General features: G+C 38.5%; 1 protein-coding gene across 1 annotated transcript; it reads right to left on the reverse strand.

The window, feature by feature from the left end:
• Positions 1–390: 390 nt before the first annotated feature.
• On the reverse strand, positions 391–17784 carry LOC104393452 (solute carrier organic anion transporter family member 1A2-like). Its single transcript, XM_010002949.1, has 14 exons — positions 17725–17784; positions 16481–16622; positions 14260–14392; positions 13244–13350; positions 9853–9999; positions 9451–9549; positions 8701–8934; positions 5942–6106; positions 4292–4487; positions 3355–3520; positions 2118–2302; positions 1485–1549; positions 806–923; positions 391–550 (listed from the first exon to the last, which is right to left on the reverse strand). The coding sequence occupies exons 1-14, from the start codon at positions 17782–17784 to the stop codon at positions 391–393; spliced, it is 1977 nt and encodes a 658-aa protein (XP_010001251.1).
• Between the last annotated feature and the right edge of the window lie 2108 nt (positions 17785–19892).

Here is a 19892-nt window from a genome sequence, read left to right on the forward strand (position 1 = left end):
GCTGTGGCAGAACTCACAGGAGAATTCCAGGGTGAAATCTGGCATCACTGGAGTCAGTTGCAAAATTCTCATTATCCTCCATGAAACCAGAACTGAAAGCATGTTCCTGCTTCATAGTCCTGTGCTCAGACAACTCAAACCTAAGTTTGAGTAAGTGGCATAACGTAAGTTTTCTTACTTCTGCTTTTCGTTCTTTTGTGCCAAACACTTTTTTTCCCTCTAATTTCTGTTTATGAACTGATACTTCTGTAATATAATTAGGATATAACCACGTGTAATTCTATTAAACTCTGTCCAAGTGTTCACTAGTTAGACTATGAAATCTTTCACAAGAGCATATCCAAAATTTACACTGCAAGTTTTTTCCACAATATGTCCTGCTTTGAAATGCTATTTCAATGCTTCTTGTTCTTTATCCTGCATTTCTACTGGTGCATTTAGTGGGACTTGACTTTCAGATTTAAGCTTCTTCTTTAAAATAAGGAGAATTAGTGCACTTGGGATATAGGACACTCCACGTAACACCGCTGGCAGGCCAAGATAGAGCCACCTGAAATAAAGGATGAGATTCATTAAATACATGCATTCATGAAAAAATAGCAAAACTATTCAGTATACATTGTTTTGCAACAGTTGCCCAGCCACTCTAAGGCTTGTACCCAGATCTTTTTAGATCTCACAGAAGATTAATCAATATGAGAGCAGAGAATGTGTCAGTGTCAGTGATATGGCTCTTTTCATTATCTCTATGTATGTAATAATACAGTAAGACGGAGAAATTAAAATAAAGTAGAAATTATTATACCTGTATGTGACAATGTCATACATCCTACATGCTCCTTCTCCACCACAAGTCATAGTACCCCACTTCAAGCAAGTGGTATCTATCAAAGCTCCAAAATAAATGGGAGATGGAATTCCAGCTAAAAAGAATATTAGAAACATTTATGTGATTAGCATATTTCCTCTGATTAGCAGGTATACTATGAAACCTATTGTTTCTCACCTACTCTATCTGTCCTGTCCTCTTGCAGTCTGAACCACATTGTCTGCATTTATGTTGTCTCTGCTTCCTTATCCACCTACCCTCAGCCAAAGATTTTCTTTCCTGTTGCCTGTTTACCACTATATACATGCTGCTGTATGGACTGTGATTCCTGTTCAAAACTCAACGTTTTCTCTCATCAGTGAGAGTGAGTATTGTATTCAACAAACACCAAAAAAAAGAGTGAAGGAATGTAAAATGGCTTTCAGATGAGCAGCAGATGTAGTCAGCCTTTTACCCAGTATAAATAACTGCAAAGTGAAGGTTGTTCTTATTTGCCATGCTGCCTGGGTCTGTGAAAAAAAGCCCAAATTCTTCTGGATCCAAGGCACTCCAAAGAGGTAGAATCCTGTGCCATGACCATAGCCCTTATATGATCCTTATCTAACTCTAGATCACACCTAACCATGCTTCTGAAGTGTGGTAGAGCTTTTCTTACCAAACACTCTTGAAGCTAGTTCATGGATACCCACTCCAAATGACTTTTCTTCAGGCTTTAGAGACCTGTATGATAATTATATTGAACACCAATTAGAGACCTGTATGATAATTACATTGTACACCAATTAAAAACAGTTTTCCTCTGTTGTACTTTTTAATCAAACTCTTCATCATGTTAGGCCCAAACCATTCTACTTAGAGCATTGTTTGAAAGAGTTCATTATCCTCATTAGGTAACATTTACTGAAGTTCCTTATCTGGGACTGCCAAATCACAAAAGGAAAAGCTATTGTCCTGCTATCATCTACCCAGATTGAGGCTAATGCAAAGTGCAAGATAATTGTGATTTAATCAACATCATGTTGATGTGATCAATAAACACATGGGTATCACACACTTCTCAGTACCTCAGTGCCCCGACTGAGTGGTCCTACACTAATCCAGGATAGATCTGATAGCCAGAAGCAACAACAGGTTATAAAGCTGAAACTAAACCTTAACAGAGCACAGAAATTACCTAAGATGTTTCCTCCCTCCATACACAAACTAAAACACTTTTAATTCCTGGGGGTGTTTGACCTCAGAATAAAAAGTTCAGTAGGTTTCTTAAGATAAGGACATTTTACTGTACCTTATTAAGACCATGTACCCAGGCATGGCTGCTAAGGAAAAAATGAAGCTGCAGACCAAAGACAATATTAAAAAATAATGAAGGATCTTGCCACAGTTTTCTTCTCCATCACACTGGCCCAGAGTTGCAGAGACATTTTGAGATGAAAACCCTGAGGCTGCAATACAAGTGCAGTTTTCAAATACCTGTCAAAAGAATATTTCAATCACACAGACTTGTCAAAACTCACACACTGAATATGAAACTCAGGCCATTGGCACCTAGGTCACCTTCTCCTGCACTTAAGAATGTTACACACATGCAGCACTGCACTGCAGCCTCTCTCCCAGTCTGCCAGGCACAGGTTAGACAACATCTGTGTGTAGTGTATGGGGTTGGAAAGAAGGAGGTCCTACTAGGCACCTGGGATTATGCTTCCTCAAGGAGGCCATGATCAGGAGAGCCCTTGTATTTCCCAGTGCAGCCTGGTTATGTGGTCCTTCCAGTGTCAATAGACCGGACCCTCTTTCTCATAGGCTTAGTGTGTGGTCTTTCATACGCCAGAAGAGACCGGAGATGCTTGATTGAGGCTGGATTGCAATATTCTTACTCAAACACTTGCTTCTATTGAAATAACTGAGACTACTGTCAGAATAAGGGCTTTCAAATGTCAGCCAAGGTGAGCAAGGGCATCAGTGTCCAGCCCTTATTATCATCTAATACTTCTTTATAATATATGTGTAATTACAGAGGCTTCCTAAAATCTGTATGATTAAGGGTTTTGCTGAACTCATTATTTTTGTCTATTTTTAGTTTAATTAGAATTTTTTTTTTAATTGGAAAATGTAGTGCTAATTAAGATAATAAAAGTCCTCTAATACCTGGTTACTTGTTCAAATCTACAGGGTAAAAGATATTAAGTCCATGTTGCACAATTTAATTTTGGCTGAAATGTTCCTGTGCACTCAGGTTTCCAAATGGCAATACCTTGGGAATAATTCTGCACTCTATTTTGAGCTTTTAAGATTCCTTCAGTTATTAGAAGAAAATGAGGCTTCATCATTATATTCTTTAATTTAAACTTTAAATTATTTTCATATTCAGTTTGGAATTTCTGTTGCCACTTAATGAATTTGTCCAACTCTATTTATCACCTTAAATATCCAATTAAATATATGGAAATTTCCCACCCCATATTGATACTGGTATTTCACCTACTGTATTTCATGGTTGCAGTACAATAAAACGTATGCTTTACCACATTTTTTCCAGTTCCTCTTGAGGATTTACACCCAGCAAGACAAGGTGAAACATATGTGATTCCATTGTTCCCACAAACAGGGTCCCATATTTTAAGCGGGCAATCACAATCTCTGTTGCAGCCAGCAAGCAGAGTATTTTCTGCATATGAAACTTGCTCTATTCTGAAATACATTTAGAAGGTGAATAAATATTTCCGTGATGAAATACCTACAGCAACCCTTTGTAATGGTTAAGATTCTATTCTAACTCAACTGAGTGTTGATCCAGGACATGATCCTACATGTTCCTATCCTGGAATCAAGCCTTGCTATCTTCCATAGGATATTATGTTACATTACATTATGTTCATATCATCATTTCATAGATAGTTTTGCATACATTACAGCATTTTTATCATCTATGTCATGTATGTTCTTGATTGTCTGTAAGCATTACATATACCAACATGTGCATTTTACAGAGACACAAGCCCCCCCAGTGATTAATGGCAGGCATCAAATCAAGAAACTGCAGATAAAATATCCTCTGATATCTTGATAGCAATCAAATTCCAATAAATGAGTTTAAGATAAAGAATTAGTTTTGTCCCTCTGTAATTCTGAAATTGCATTCACATATGCCTAATTTGATCAAAAACTTATTATTTTTACCTGCAGTTGCGTGACTTGAAATAATAATTATATTAGTAGAAGAATTAATATGGACATGCAATTGCATGAGTCTTGATGTGATTATATTTTAAAATATGTTTTACTGTTTAAAACAGGGATAACAGAAGATAGACCTATTCTCTCATGCATGTAAAAAGTGTTGAGAATTTAGATAATGAAGCTAAAATCTTGCAAAACTATGGAGTCCCTGGCTGATACTTGAAAAGAAAAATCATTCAGGTGTCTTAAGATTTAAGTCCTCTTGTGTCTTAAAGAACATACCCTTCATAGGAAACTGTTAGGCCAGCAACTGGTGAAGTGTCACAGACAGTCCAATAGGCAGCAAAGTAGAGAAGATACTCCAGTAAAGATACCCAAAATGCTATGTTCGCAGCCTGATAGATATTTATCTTGAATTTCTTCATGAATAAGCCTCCAAAAAAATACCCAACGCATACAACTGGTAAGTTGTAAACACCTATTTAAACAAGTGAAACTTCCATGTTAAAATAAAGAAGGAGACCATCAAAGATACTCATAAGGGAAGACTGTTTGGCAAATACTCATATGGTGTCCGTGACTGAATAATTTAACTACAATCAGAAGTGTACCTCTACTGGTTCCCTTGCACATCCAAAACATCTGCCAAAGTCAACAGAAGTTGGGAACTGTTTCAAAAGCAGGCTAGAGGGTAAGACAAAAATATTTGCAGTTTCAATACAGCCTACCTAGCTGAGAGGGTAATTCAACAGGAAGATAAGCTAGTAGAGCACATCTTGGTGCACACTGATCAGCACAGAAAGGAGGAACGGGCATTCAGTTTTGATGTGAGATTATGGAATGTGCTCTCATGCTTTTTTGCTGTTTGATACTTTAAAGAAGCAAAGACATTTAGGAAGTAACTGCCTGAAAAACAACCCAACAATGCTGTGGCAATGCAACATAGGTAAGATGTACGATAGTTATATCCCTTTGGATGCAGCTAAAAAACACAGGTAACAGAAGGCAACAGTAGTACTCATGAGGTCTAGGACTTTCTGTGTGGCAGGCTTTAAAAAAGTGCTGCAGCTACTGTGAAAGATGAGCACTGAGTTAAAGAACAGAAGTATGGATACATGCATTTTAAGATGTTTCTGCTGTAATGATTAGATAAACTCTAGTCTAATTAAGTCACTGCAGTTAAACAAGGGAACTGAGAATTTAAGACATGATAAATTGAAAGGCTCCTGCCGTTTCAGGATATTTGCTTTGTGCTACAGCTACTTGCCATTACCATTCCCAAAAGCATGACACCTTCTTGTCCTCACTCACAAAAGAAGACAAGCTGATAAAGAAGAGACAAAAAAAGACAGCTATTTGGTCAGTGCTTTCCTTCCACGGAGTTCTGCATATAAAAGAGAAACTGAGGCTTTCAGAAGGCCCAAGACCAGTACCTGAGGAGCAGAGATGATGGAAAGTTTTGAAGATCACTGGCAATATTAGCTGTGCATGGGTTGAACCCATCTATGACGTAAGAGGTCTTGCAATGTCATTTTCATGAACATGAAATCCACCCTCTGCTTTATAGCATACTTTGAATTCAAGATAATGTATTCAAGATTATTGAACACATGCCCTCTTGGTGTAAATTAGCATATCGTCTTTGAGATCAGAGCAAGTTTGACATCAGCTGAACTTTCTGGGCCAATTGAAAAGATAGGAAGTAGGTTATTAAATACTGCACAGAAAATCAGGAGATGCTTAGCAGAAAATGCATGATTATTTAGAAATGCTCTGTAGTGTGGAATCTCTCATTGTAGAAGCATTTGACCTTAGTATGCATATGTATACATGTACACATGACTATTTAAATATACCTATATATAAATAGAGATAAATTGCATAGACACATCACTACTTGGTAGAACACAGCAAAGCAAAATGCAAACATACCAATTAAAAAGATGGCATCCGATGCAGATTTTCCAAACTGCTGTTCCAAATATTTGGGCATGAAGGATATCATGCCATCGAAGGCACTGAACTGTAACACAGTTATGAATATAAATAACATATAAACTGGGTTGTGAAACAGAGCCTTGAGGAACGGGATAAAATCTGGAATGAAATAATGTAACGAGTTAGTGTGATGCTTTATGAAATTAATCACTCATTGTTTAGTGAGGCTGAAGTGGGGAGAAGGAAACAGAAATGGTCCTTAACTGGATCAGGCTAGTTCTTGTGCTTTGCCAGACACAACAGGCCAAAGATTAAGTGCTTAGAGCAGCCTGCCCCTACATGTCTATTTTATGCAAAGGTACACATGTGTGCACACTAATGCATGTTGCTGCTTATAAAAAATTACAGTAGTAATCTTACCCTTAAAGTTTCCTGAATTTTTTTAGCTGTATAGTGACTGACATCTTCACATACAGATTTCATAGAAATCATAGAATCATAGAATCATCTTTTAAACACTTGCTGGGATGGTGCCTCCATCCCCTCCCCGGGCAGCCTGTTCCAGTGTCCAACCACTCTTTTGGCAAAGAAGTTCTTTCTAAGATCCCAGTCTAAACCTCCCCTGGCACAGCTTCAGGCCATTTCCTCTCATCCTGTCATTACTCACTTGAGAGAAGAGGCCAACTCCCACCTCCCTACAACCTCCTTTCAGGTAGCTGTAGACAGCAATGAGGTCTCCCCTCAGCCTCCTCTTCTTCACCCTAAACAATCTCAGTTCCCTCAGCCTTTCCTCATAGGGCTTATTTTCCAGACCTTTCACCCCCTTGGTAGCTCCTCTAGACAAGGTCCAGCTACTCAACAACCTTCTTATAGCGAGGATCCCAGAACTGCACACAGTGCTCGAGATGCCTCACCAATGCCAAGTACAAGGGCAAGATCTCTCTACTCCAGCTGGCCACACTATTCCTGATACAAGCCAGGATGCTCTTGGCCTTCTTGGCCACCTGGGCACACTGTTGACTCATGTTAAGTGAGCTGTCAAGCAACACTCCCAAGTCCTACTCTACTATGGAGCTTTCCAACCACTCATCCACAAGCCTGTAGCTTTGCATGGGGTTGTTATGACCAAAGTGCAGGACCTAACACTTGGCCTTGTTAAACCTCAATACAAGTGGCCTTGGCCCATCGATCCAGTCTGTCCAGGTCTCTCTGCAGCAACAACTGCAGCAATTTGCAGCAGCAACTACTCCCCCACCATTCCTACTCCTTTTTCTCTCATCCCATGCTTTCGGAGCATTCACCAAAAGCCTTCTGCATCTGGTGTTCAAAGGGAGTACATAGGAGCCAGGGTGCAAATGCACTAGAAACCTGTGGCAACCTGCCCCCAGAGATCTGACCGCTGATTCTGGTTATTGCTACTGTGATGGGACAGAAGAAGCCTGAAGAGAGAGGTGACCACAGTTATTCCCACCATACTCTCAAAGTCTGGATCAGACTAAGGAACTAATTACACAGGCATAATGTCTACTAAGTCAAGATCTGAACCATAAAAGTACCCCACAATTCCTCTTTGCCTGATATTGTCTATTAAATAATGTGCTGAGCTATTGTTAAGAAACTGCAGAAAAAACATAAGCACCTGTAAAACAATGACCATGCTTCATTGAAGGAAATGGATCTTTCTGAGGCAGGCAAGAATATTACTAGAAGAGAATCTGCATGCAAGTCTTGCAAAAAAAGTCAAATACCCAAAACACTGTAAATAGGCTGTATTATTTATATATGCCATGCAGTTTATAATCAGAGCTTTTTGAGGAAGACATTAGTTTTAACTATTAAATACTTAAATTTTCAACTTTAAATCTTTGGGGATATTAAAAAGCTGTGTGAACTCATCCTGATCAACAGGTTCCAAATGGCCCTGCTTGAGCAGGGTTTTGGACCAGGTGACATCTAGAGCTCTCTTCCAACCTCAACCATTCTGTGAAATGAAAAGATTCTTAATTCAGGATATTTTGGGACCATGAAGAGGTAACTGGCACTTAAGTTCTGAAAATTAGGATCCTGTCAAGGGGCCCTGAGCTCAGTATACAGCACCACAAAACTACTCTGAAGATCATAGCCTTTGATATATATTATTCACATACACTTCCAACTAGCACCAAAAAATTGAAGGAAAAAAATAAATAGCTTCCTACTGATACATAGGTCTGAAAGACCTCAGATGTGAATGTTGCCAACAGTAACATGAATAAATGTAAGTCAACTAGGTCCTTGTTCAAGAGCCATTAAATGTTTATGAGACACTTAAGCACCCGTCAATTCCCTTTTATGGCTTTAAAGTTGGAGTCAAGAGATGCACAAGACCTGTGCTGGTTTTCTGTTTTTCTGCACAGTGAATGGGGTACAAGCAAACAGTATCTTCAACCTGTCTACAGCTCACTGAAGTGTAATATTCTTAACCAGATTTCAGTGTATTTATCCTCTACAAGAAAGAAAAGCTCCAGATCTACATACACCTGAAATACAGGAGAGGGAAAGGAGTGAATAAAGATCCTGGACATATGAAATTGGATTTCCTCCTCTGCAAGAAGCCATTCTAAATCCCTGTGCAAATCCTTTGTACTACAGAGACATGAAAAACAGAGTATGCATTTCACACCTTGGACTCATCTTTACTTGCCAAAATACACAGACACAGTTCACAACTTAAGGACTAATTTAACAAAGAAATTAAATATAATATAACCTGCCTTTAGCAATTTCATACATGGTCTGTTTGGCTTCATTTTTATCATTTTCTTCCAATTGTATTACGCTTTTTTCATTCATCTCCTCAGGTTCATCAGTTTCTCCTTCCTTTACAAGTGACTTAGGCAAAAACCAAAAAGGTATTCCTGAGAGAAGATTCACTGATGCACAAATCAAAACGCCCAGCCACCACGCTCCGACCCAGCGGGCATCCGTAGTTGTTATAATTACATCTTCTATAAAAAGACAAAAAAAAAAAACCAACAACAAAAAACAAAACTCACACATCTAATATTAGTTCAGAAGCATTTGTTCATGTCATTGTGTTTTCCTAGTAATCTCTGACATGTGAAATATTAAAAGCATTTTAAAGATTCTTAAAATGAGCCTGGTGAAAGAGAGAAGTCTCCAGTTTTCTCTTCTGATGTTGCTAATTTTCTGGCAAATATCAGTGTTTTATATGAAATCAATCCTAGCCCTTTCCTATGTTAAACCAGATGACACAACTGTTCATCAAATAATTTATGTGCAGATTCATTTGTGTATGTGTGAATTCAGGCCTTTTACAGAACTGAATATTACCTACAGATTTACCATTCTACAAGAAACCTCAGCAAATTCAGATAAAATTAGGACACCGTATATATTGGCAAAGAAACATCTTTTAGTGTTGATAAATACATCATCATTGGTGTATTTATATAAATACACCTACTGATTTGTATGTAAGACTTTAAATATTCATGCATTACCTGCATCTACTGATCCCAGATCAACAAACAGTTCTGTACAGAATGATGCCAACAAGAAACCAAGGAAGGGGCCAATTACAGTTGCTGTATGTAGACATCCTAAAGTATGAAAAGGAGAAAACAAACTAAAATAGAACCCAGATAAACTGTTTTCTTGGAATTGCTATTTATGTTTAGGACAGCTTTACTGAATAGACATTTGTGCCTAAAAATGGCCTCATTTTAACAAGTTCAACTCTAGTTAAAATACAAGTTTTATAGTACTATCATTTTAATAATGCTGTAATGTCTTTCTTCTCTCCTCCCTTATTGACTGAAGGGATCCATAATAACCTTTTCTTGTGTTTTCATTTATGTGAGTGTTTACCTGGGGACAAAGTTATCATAATAGGGTAGATTTACCCAGGTAGAAAGGTGAATTCTCTGCTTTGGCAAAGTCCTCCAAATATGAAATGCCTAAAGGCATGATGGGAGTTTCACCCATTCCTCGTACTATGTTTCCAACCATCACAAATACCCACAGCAAGGACCCAGGCTCTTTTTCACATTCTGTGAATAAAATCAAAAGCCAGAATTAATGATTGAATTCCAACTATTAATTCAATTCTAGAGACTTAGACAAAGAATTGACTAAAAATCTTAAACATTGATGGGTAGTAGGTCTGTCCTGTAAAACAGGGAAATAAGTAGCCACGATACTTGAAAGGCTCCAGAACTGAAAGAAGCTGTTTCACTTGCTGGAGTAGAGTTTAAATCCCACCCCTCTCCATGCCATACCTTGTCCAACCACAACACAACCCAGGCCCTTCATTTTATTCTTTTCCCTCAGCAAACCTGTCATTTCCATGTCAGTGGAGAGAAGACAGTGCCTGAACATCAGTGATGAAGGGATGAAAAATCATGCCTGACTAACCTGATCGATCACCTTCTACAACAAAGTAACACATTCTGTTGACATAGGGATATCAGTGGGTGTTGTCTACCTGGACTTGAGCAAAGCATTTTCCAATGTTTCCCACAGTCTCCTCCTAGACAAATTGGCAAGATAAAGACTGGAGAGACAGTCTGAGAGATGAGTGGCAAATGGACCCATAGGCCACACTCAGATGGTGAAGATCAATGGCTTTTACTCAGGCTGGCAGCCTATCACAGGTGGGGTCACCCATGGGCTAATACAGGTCCCCACGCTACTCAATGATCTGGATGATGGGATTGAAAGCATTCTCACCAAGTCTGCTGATGACACCAATCTGGGTGCTGAGGTGGAGGAATCATGATGGGGGAAACCTGTCTTAAAGAAAGGCCTGGACAGTCTGAAAGAGTGGGCTAATAAGAACAATCCGGCCATCTCTTTGAAATTCAGGAGTCTTTTGCAATGATTTAGGTAGCTTACATAAAGACCACATGTTGCCATTTGATTATAAGAATATTTCTGAAATAAAGCAGAGCACTTCCTGATTTCACAGTGATGTGCCACCATTAGCTTCCAAGAAAGCCATGCCAGTGCAGAAGATGTGCTGGTGTTCTACCTTTGCATAGAATGAAATTTCTGAGCTTTCCAGATTTTTTTCCTTGATTCAGACTGCTAGCCTCTGATTTACTGATGTTCATAAGCACCTAGAAAAGCACAGGGAGATGAACTTTGTCTGTGTTTAAACCACTGGCACTCTGTATAACAGTCCTTATTACCTGGCAACCCCAGCTTCAGTGTTCACCTCAAAGTTTTGTTCTAGCACTACAGATTTTTGTCTTGCACATCAATGACCTCCCTACCCAGAAATTTATCTGTCCTGATGCTATCTATTTGAGTATTCCATTTCAGATCTGGGACATCCTGAGGACAATGCAAATTCTGATTTGGCAAATAATATATAAATTCCACCATAACTGGAGCATGTTGCCAAATCCTACAGAAAGGTTTTCTACCTCTCCCATACCTCTGCTACTCAGAAGGGCAGTGTTTCCTTAAGGGGGCACCCACAGGAACATAGCCCACAGACTGCCCATCTGGACATCGCTCTCAGGAAATTTTGCACTCACTGTGACCTTAATACAACTCTCAATCAAGATCAAGATCCGTAACAGTGTATCTGGCCAGTCTGCTGAATCTGACTGGGGATCTAGCTCTCATTTATTCACATTTGTCCTCCTACATAACACAACAGAATATTGTGCTGCAGACCAATCCTGTTTGTCCCTCATCTGGACAGCTGAACTATTATGAATTTTAGTACTTTCCTTCCCTCCCTGACCTTGGATTTCTTCATCCCATGCAATCTGCTTCAGATTTCACTGTTTTCTATGGCTTGCTTTGTCATGCTGAAACTACTCTGTGCTACTTTGTTAACAAATAAAAACCAGCTTTGTTAGCAGCAACTGATTACTTTCTAAATTGAAAGCATTACTGTTCAGAGATCAAGCCTGGGTCTCCTGTATCAGTGTCAGGTTGCTGTCAGCAAACATGGGTGAAGCAATCTACACCCAGGTGTGGTCAAATTCAAACCAGTTTTTGCATCACCCAGGAGATGGACTCATAGGTATGTACATCCCAGTTTTGCTTGTCCACAAACTAAGAAAGAAACAATCACCTTTACCCAAGTATAGTCATAGGCTTGAGGACTTAGGAGTTCTAGCATGTCCATTGAATGGTTGTACAATTTGGAAGAAAATGCTTTACCTATCTCTACCTTTATTTATGCATTTATAAAATGAAGAAAAATGGTATCTGAAATCTTTGAATGAAAGATTAATACCAAGTGCTACTAACAACTTTTCATTGTCAACATGGGAAAATTCATGCCTTAAGCGACATATATTTATAGTCTTGGAAAGCTTGGAAGCCACATCTGTTACTGAATAGAGACATGGAAAACTACACCACAAGACTATGTTTTCATGTCACTGTGTATATACAATATTACAGCAGCACCATTCTGCCTTGGCACACATTGATAGAACACCATCACAAAACATAGCAATTAACTGTGGGATTCATCTCACCTAACTATTTCTATCCACCAATCATCTAAGTTTCCAATGGTTAGTAGACCCACTGTAAAGGGCATGAATGTCCTTATAGCAAGGGACACACTCTGCAAGGACTCTGTAGTCTTCTTTGACCAACTAGCAAGGGAGTCTAAAGAGATGGTTCAGATTAAATGCTTTCTTTTGAGTTAGCTGAAGAATAAGGAGATTAATCCAATCCTCATGATGAGGATTTTGTGTATGAACATTTATTAGTTGCCTCTGAGCCTTTTAACTTCATAGTAGACACATATGCATTTTCTAGTGAACATACATGTTCCAGTCACCCAGAGAAGTTTCAGCCTAGTTTAAACTATGTTCTGTTTTCTCTAAAAGGAAACAGGATCTACTTTTTTGTCCCTGCTTCTATTTCTCATTCTTCTGTTTCTTCTGTGGTACAACAAAAAAGCATCCTGATTTGTTTTATCCATTGACCATATTTCCCAGTTTCTTACAGTATGAGAGTATTTCAAGTCAAAGCAGGAACATTTGTGAGAACAACCTGGTGCTACATTTTCCCAAAGTGGACTGACAGGAACGTAAACCAAGCTGTTCAGATGCTGTGAAAACTGCACGAAAAAGAGCTATGGTTCTGAAGGCACAGACTAAAGAAACAGGAAAGCTAGGAAATTTCCTAACTTCTGGCTCTCATGCCTGATCAATAGCAGGACACTGAAATAATTGCTTAAAAGAATAAAATCCTATTTACCTAAACACTATAAAAACTGAGGAAAAAAAATAACATTAGTAGACATAGGAAGAGTCATACCTGTTGATGGTTCCTCGGTAGGTAAAGAGAATAAGCTTTGATTAACAAGGCATAGAGGCATAACTGAAACATTTTCCAATGATGAAATACTGCTTTCAATATGATGCCTGTTAGAATCAAAGGAAGGCATATATAGGTTAAGAAAAAATATATCAAAAGTGCCTCATAAATCTGTACTTCAGTAATGAAGCTATCTGTAAGAAAAGCATGTAGCTATAGGATGAAGGAAACCTGTGTCAAAACTTCACTGAGCCTCAATAACAAATCAGGCTAGGAACAAACAAAGTGTAGGAGGGAATCAACCCAGAGTTTTATCAAGACTCTTATCTAACCTCTAACATAACCTTGTAACAGATGCTTCAGGATGGTTGATGAAACACTCTAATGAAATCCCTTTTCATTTTATATTCTAAGCCAATTTACAATCTAAGCAGAGGGTGCCACCAAGGCTGTCAGAGCCATAGCACACTGGACATAACAAGATTAGATAATCTTAAAAGATATCTCAGTGATTAAAACACAGAAAAGCCTAAATGGTTATTTAGTTAAGCCAAGAAAAATAGTGAAAAAAGCGGTTAAAGAATCATGATGATCTGTAAAGGCCTTGCCAACACAGCAATCAGGTATGATATGTCATCCAGGCTCCAGACCAAAGACATGTTTACAAATCATCCTGTATTGCCCACCAAAGCAGATAGGAGCTATAGTGTAATGTGGCAGTATCACAGGCCACTGTTTCTTCAGAGACTCCACACAAGAGGTAGTACAAGGGTCAAGACATGGCAAAGGCAAGGGGAGGTGGCAGCAGAGGGATGACTCTCTTCAGGAAGGGATGACTGACTTTCAAAGACATTTCAGAAGCAAAACAAAACAATCCACTCTACAATTATCATATTGGACCCATGCTCAGCAATGTCGCTCAATAAGCAATATCATTATACTAGGAGAAATTATGGATTAGGGATTAGGGCAAGCAAGGGTCACAGAAACTGCTGTGATCTAAGCCAAATACTCACCTTCCAAATAGGAAATGTGGAATTGATATCAAAAGACATCCAAATGAATGAATTACGCAGCCCAAAGCAATTATTCTGGGTCTGTGCAGTTTTGCTCCAAAGTAACTCACAAATGCTATCAGCAGCAGGTTGCCTGTAAAAACAACCAGGTCCTTATTTATAAACCAAGGCAACCTTTTCCCTTTTAAAGTGCAACAGAAATTTGAGTATACCTTGTTAGCTCAATATCTGTTACTTCTTGTCTGGTAAAAACTGTAATTAAACAGAGAACTGCTTAAATGATGCAGTAACGCCCTCCTGTGACCTTTTTCTCAGTTATACCATGTGGAAAGAACATGAGACTAGAAGGCAGAATGGAGAAGAGAACACATTGAAAGAGATTTTTGACTGTACCTATGTAAAGGAGAAATTTCCCATTCCTTTACATAGAAACCAGGCCCAGAGGCTGCAGAATAGTAGCCGTTTTAGGAAGTTATTCTTAAAGGATACTCTATTTTGCAATACAGAAGTGTGGGAAAATACAGAAGTATATACTCATGTGTTTTTGTACTGAAAAGAATAAACACAAGATGACACACAGAGGAAAAAAAAAAAAGGAACACTAAAACAATATTCATTTCTGTATTAGTTTAAGAGGAATAAAAATACCTATTTTTGTACCTAGTACAGTTTAAAAACACAGGGAAAAAAAAAAAGGAACACTAAAACAATATTCATTTCTGTATTAGTTTAAGAGGAATAAAAATACCTATTTTTGTACCTAGTACAATTTAAAAAATACAAGTGGGCTAAAAATCTTAATTCTCTTCTCCTCAAGTTTCACTTCAGAATCAGCTGATTTTCAATGCTCTTTTTTATTGCTATGCAACTAAGAATCAAGCTTCATGCTATGAATCAGGTCCTATAAAAATAACAATTTAGTAATTGTACACCTACTAATTTTGTGATCTTTTTGTCAAACCATGTGTCTGAGTTATGAGCATTATGCTCTGAAAGAAGAAAGCATCTTTTCATGTGTGATTTCTAGACAGACTGTATTGAGTCAGTGGCTTGAATGACAAAGATGTACACTTACAAGGTCGTAATAAGTTCCCTATGTCTGCCACATACACTGACCCTTAATCATTTCAAATATGGATATGATCATTCACCGTTATTTTACATCCTTGTAGATAAGAATGCCACAATTTGTCATAGAAAAGTGCATATGATAGGATAATTTATGTACCAAAATAGGCCTTTTACATACTATTTCATCAGTCTTGGCTATTTCATATTTCTTAAAGTCTCCTCCTTATCAAAAGCATGAATATATTCTGGGTATTCCTTCTGTACTGTAACTTTGAGCTGCCCCATCAGATTACTTTGCAGGCAGCAGCACAGTGCTGCCAAGCTTCTTCTTCTTGCTCATGCAGATATAGGAGCCCAGGAAAAGAAGAAAAGAGCCTTGTCTCCCCTCCCCACTAGTGTATATAAGCCTGTGCAGACCATTCCCTCAGCTGAGCCAGAGATAAAACAATCCACACTGTGACTTTAAGGGCATATAACACATCCTCTGAGGATAAATATTTAGAGGTGCTTGAAGCTATCAAGCCTTTTGCTTGGCTTTTGTAGCAATGACAAGACTTAAGCCTGGGCAATAAAGTTCACTGAGAGGCAAGACCAGGGCCACTAACAGTAGAAATTAAAACATTCTCTATAGTTGTACAGGTATGAAATCTTGAAATATCACCGAGTTTCAGTAAATTCACAATCCACTCCAACCAACTTTGATGTCACTGATTAAAAGAACTGCAAAACAGTAAATATAACCTTAAATTCAAACTAAGTTTATGAAATATTTCTGTTTTTTTAGTTGATTCAATACAAAGATCATAAAGGAGTTCTGTTGTGTTAGTTGTTCTGTCACACCTTATGATAGACCTCTGAACTAGCGACCTTTATAGGTCTCTTCCAACCCAACACAGTCTATGATTCTATGATTCTATTAGAGCAGAAATTAGCTGAACCAGTTTTTAATCCTAAACTTCCTCATTTATGTTGTCCCATTAGTTTCCCAGAGAGTAAACATGTAAGTACTAGCTGAAGCAGCAGGATAGATTTGGTCAGTATTGTCACATACAGCAATTGACAGATTGCTGTGGACGTAAGACTCAGTAATACATGCTCGGCCAACATACAATATTTTCACATAATAAGAAATATTAAAATTAGTGATTACCAATTTCAAAGCTTCCATTAATGATCCCCACTAAAGAGGCTGGAATATTAAATTGTTTCTCTATCTGTGTGTACATGCTGTTCATGTAAGCAGCATCCATTGTTTTACCCACAAATGCAAGTGATAACGCCAGCAGAAATACCTATGAAGGAAAGAGGAGAATGCATAAATAATTTGAAGCTATATATTTAGCAATATTCCCTGGTTATTTTCCCCGCCAAAGATTTGCTTCCAGATAAAACAAGTGAACAACCCCAATCCACTGACATATGGGCAAAACCAAGTTCAAATCCTATAATCTATCCTTGTCCACAAGGTCATGGTCCACTGAACAAAAAAAATGAAGAAATATTTTGTTGTTCACCCGTTCCTATTGCCCAAACCTGCCTTCAGAAACTTCAGCCCCGTTTCCCCAGCCAAGACAGCTGCAGGCCTCTCCCACCGTGTCCCTGCTCCAAGATTGCCATCTGCAGGACTGTATAACGTCTGCAGCCAGAACATGGTGCAAAGACCATTGCGCGTTTTGTTCATCTGAACGGTCAATTACTTGCAGAACTAAAACAGTTTTATTTTATCACTTGATCGAGTATCTGCTCTCCCACCTCAGTAGCAGTCATGAGCCCAGAACAAGTCATTTCAAACAGCAATAGCATATAGCTTGTCCAGTCTAGTAGTAATTGACAGTCAAAAATAAACATTAATCAATGTGGTAGTATTCAAATCCTTTTAACTTGAGGGTTCTTGATAAAGTGTATTTATGAAATAAAATCAATAGTATTTTTAAACACATCTGCTTCAAATTATAAAAAGCATAACTAATGTATTTGAGCTTGGAATTACTATTCAAAACAAGGTATTTCACAACCTTTTATAGAGCTTCTTGACTAGTCCAAGGTACATCAATAGCTGGTTTTTATTGCCATGTCACAGCCGGTAAGGGCTCATTTCACAGGTTTAAGAAGGAACGGCAAACATGCCAGACTTGGGGGTTTACAAGAGGTGGAGTTTCAAAGCAGCAATCAACCATACCTCCAATATATCACAGAGTGTAAAGTTCAGGGACATAAAAAGCACGATTTCTTACAAACTTGCTTGACCTTGGTTAATGCATTAAGAGTAAGGAAAGAAACCAAACGGATCATTCAATTAGCCTAGATTGTAACACCTACCAAACTGCTGCAAGTGCCACCAACTACAGTTGTGCAGTCATTAAAAAAAAAAAAAAAACTAAAATATTCCTTTACCTTCAGCTTGGAAATGCAGCAAAATTTGTCCTCTGCACGTGGCTTCTCAGCTTCTTTCATGTTGCCTTTTTGAATTGATGCCAAGGTCTGTTTCTGAGTCTGTCCAATGATCCTATTACAGTGTTGAAAAAGACGAAAAAAGGAAATATTTTTGTCCCATGTTCACAAAAAATCAGATTCCTTCCAATTGATATTTAACTGTCTTGCTTAAATAAATGCTAACTTGATTCCAACAACTTGATTCCAAAACTGGATTCCAACAAAAGCTACAAGCCTACAAACTTTATTCCAATCAAGAAAACTGGAGATGTGAATGTCAACAATGCAGCAGCTAGCTATTTCTCATCAAATACTGAAGGCTGTAAGCAGCATACACCCAGCAAGCAAAGAACAGAGAAGAGACATTCTGAGGACAAGCTAGCTTGTCTGCCATACAGCTTTTCAGTCTTCTCCACGAGCATTTGGTACTGACACTGTGGGAGACAGGACTATGAAGACCTATAGTTCTGACCAACGTATACTTGTCTCTGTGATCTTTATTTATTATGCCTGTCCTTCCTAGCCACAAAAAGGACAATTAGTTCTGCTCTGCATGCTCTATTGAGCTCTCCCCTCTTCCCCTGGCATCAATGTAAATTTGTTTGTTTTAATAGAAAATGTACTGAAGACTAATACTAATTAGTGACCTTTTAAGATGGGGTCACACCATCAGTGGACAAGGGAAGAGCAACTGGTATCATCTACCTGGACCTGTGCGAAGTGTTCGACACTGTCCTACATGACATGCTGGTCTTTAAATTGGAAAGATATGTATTTCATGGATGGACCACTCAGTGGATAAGGAATTGGCCGGAGGGTCACACTCAAATAATTGTGGTCAACAGCTCAATCTCCAAATGGAGACCAGTGATAAGTGGAGTTCCTCAAGGGTCAGTACTGGGACTGGCACTGTTTAACATCTTTGTCAGTAACATGGACAGTGGAGATTAGAAGACTCCAGGGAGACTTTATAGCAGCCTTTCAGTAACTAAAGAGGTTTACAGGAAAGCTGGGGGGGACTTCTTACAAGGGCATGTAGTGATAGGACAGGTGGTGACTGTTTTAAGCAGAAATAGGCTAGATTTAGGCTAGACATTAGGAAGACACTCTAGACCGTGAGGATGGTGAGACATTGGAATAGGTTGCCCAGAGAAGTTGGGGCTCCCTCCTCTGTGGAAGTGTTCAAGGCCAGGTTGGATGGGGCTCTGAGCAACCTGGTCTAGTGGGAGGTGTCTCTGCCCATGCAGGGGTTTGGAACTAGATGATCTTTAAGGTGCCTTCCAACCCCAAACCATTATATGATTCTGTTGTAATATCTTGGCATTAAAATTAGAAGGAGAAAAATGAAAACAAAACCACCAGATCAACGTAAGTTCTAAAAGGAAATAAGCAAGACTCTGTTCTGCCTCCCCTTCCAAGATATGAAAAAACATCCCTCTTTATTTGCCTGCCTACTTTTAGTCATTTCCATCTCGACTCAATAATTAGAACTTCTAGTAGTGCTAAGCCACCTGCTTTCTTATACATCTTACCTATTTCCCCAAAATTTGTTCAAAGAAGGAACAATATATTCTGAGGACTTGGAATATACTTACCTGTAAAAGCCCCTACACATATGAGGGTTGGAATGATGAGTTAAACAGGGAGAACACCAGTTTAAAGAAGTCACTCTAAAGATTGCCACAAAGGCTTCATTAAATCAAGTTATTCAATACAGTTCCCTCTGTCTGATGGGATAAGATGAAGAAAACCAGGGCAAATCTGGGCTCTACCTTATAGTCAGGATGGATATAGGTTCATTTCCTCTCTTTCGTTTCAGATACACTTTCCAAGTGTGATCTGTAGCACCTGCTCTTCACAATGTTTTTCATTTCATGGAGCCATGGCTGGAAGCAAGTTGTCCTTGGGAAGCCCACCAGTAGGACTGAATTGCCTTTCACATTCTTCAGCCCAACACCCCTTCAGTCAATCTGTTCAAACACTAATTTCTACAGCAATGTTAATTCTCTCAAATGTGTTTCTTAACTAACTTGATTCCTAGAAAATTTATGGGCATTAACTCTTTCTACAGCTACTTCCTCATTTTCAGTCTCAATAAATGTAATGCATTATTATATTATTCCTGGCAA

This window comes from Chaetura pelagica, unplaced genomic scaffold (assembly GCF_000747805.2).
Source record: "Chaetura pelagica isolate M959 unplaced genomic scaffold, ChaPel_1.0 scaffold117, whole genome shotgun sequence".
Taxonomy (NCBI): Eukaryota; Metazoa; Chordata; class Aves; order Apodiformes; family Apodidae; genus Chaetura; species Chaetura pelagica.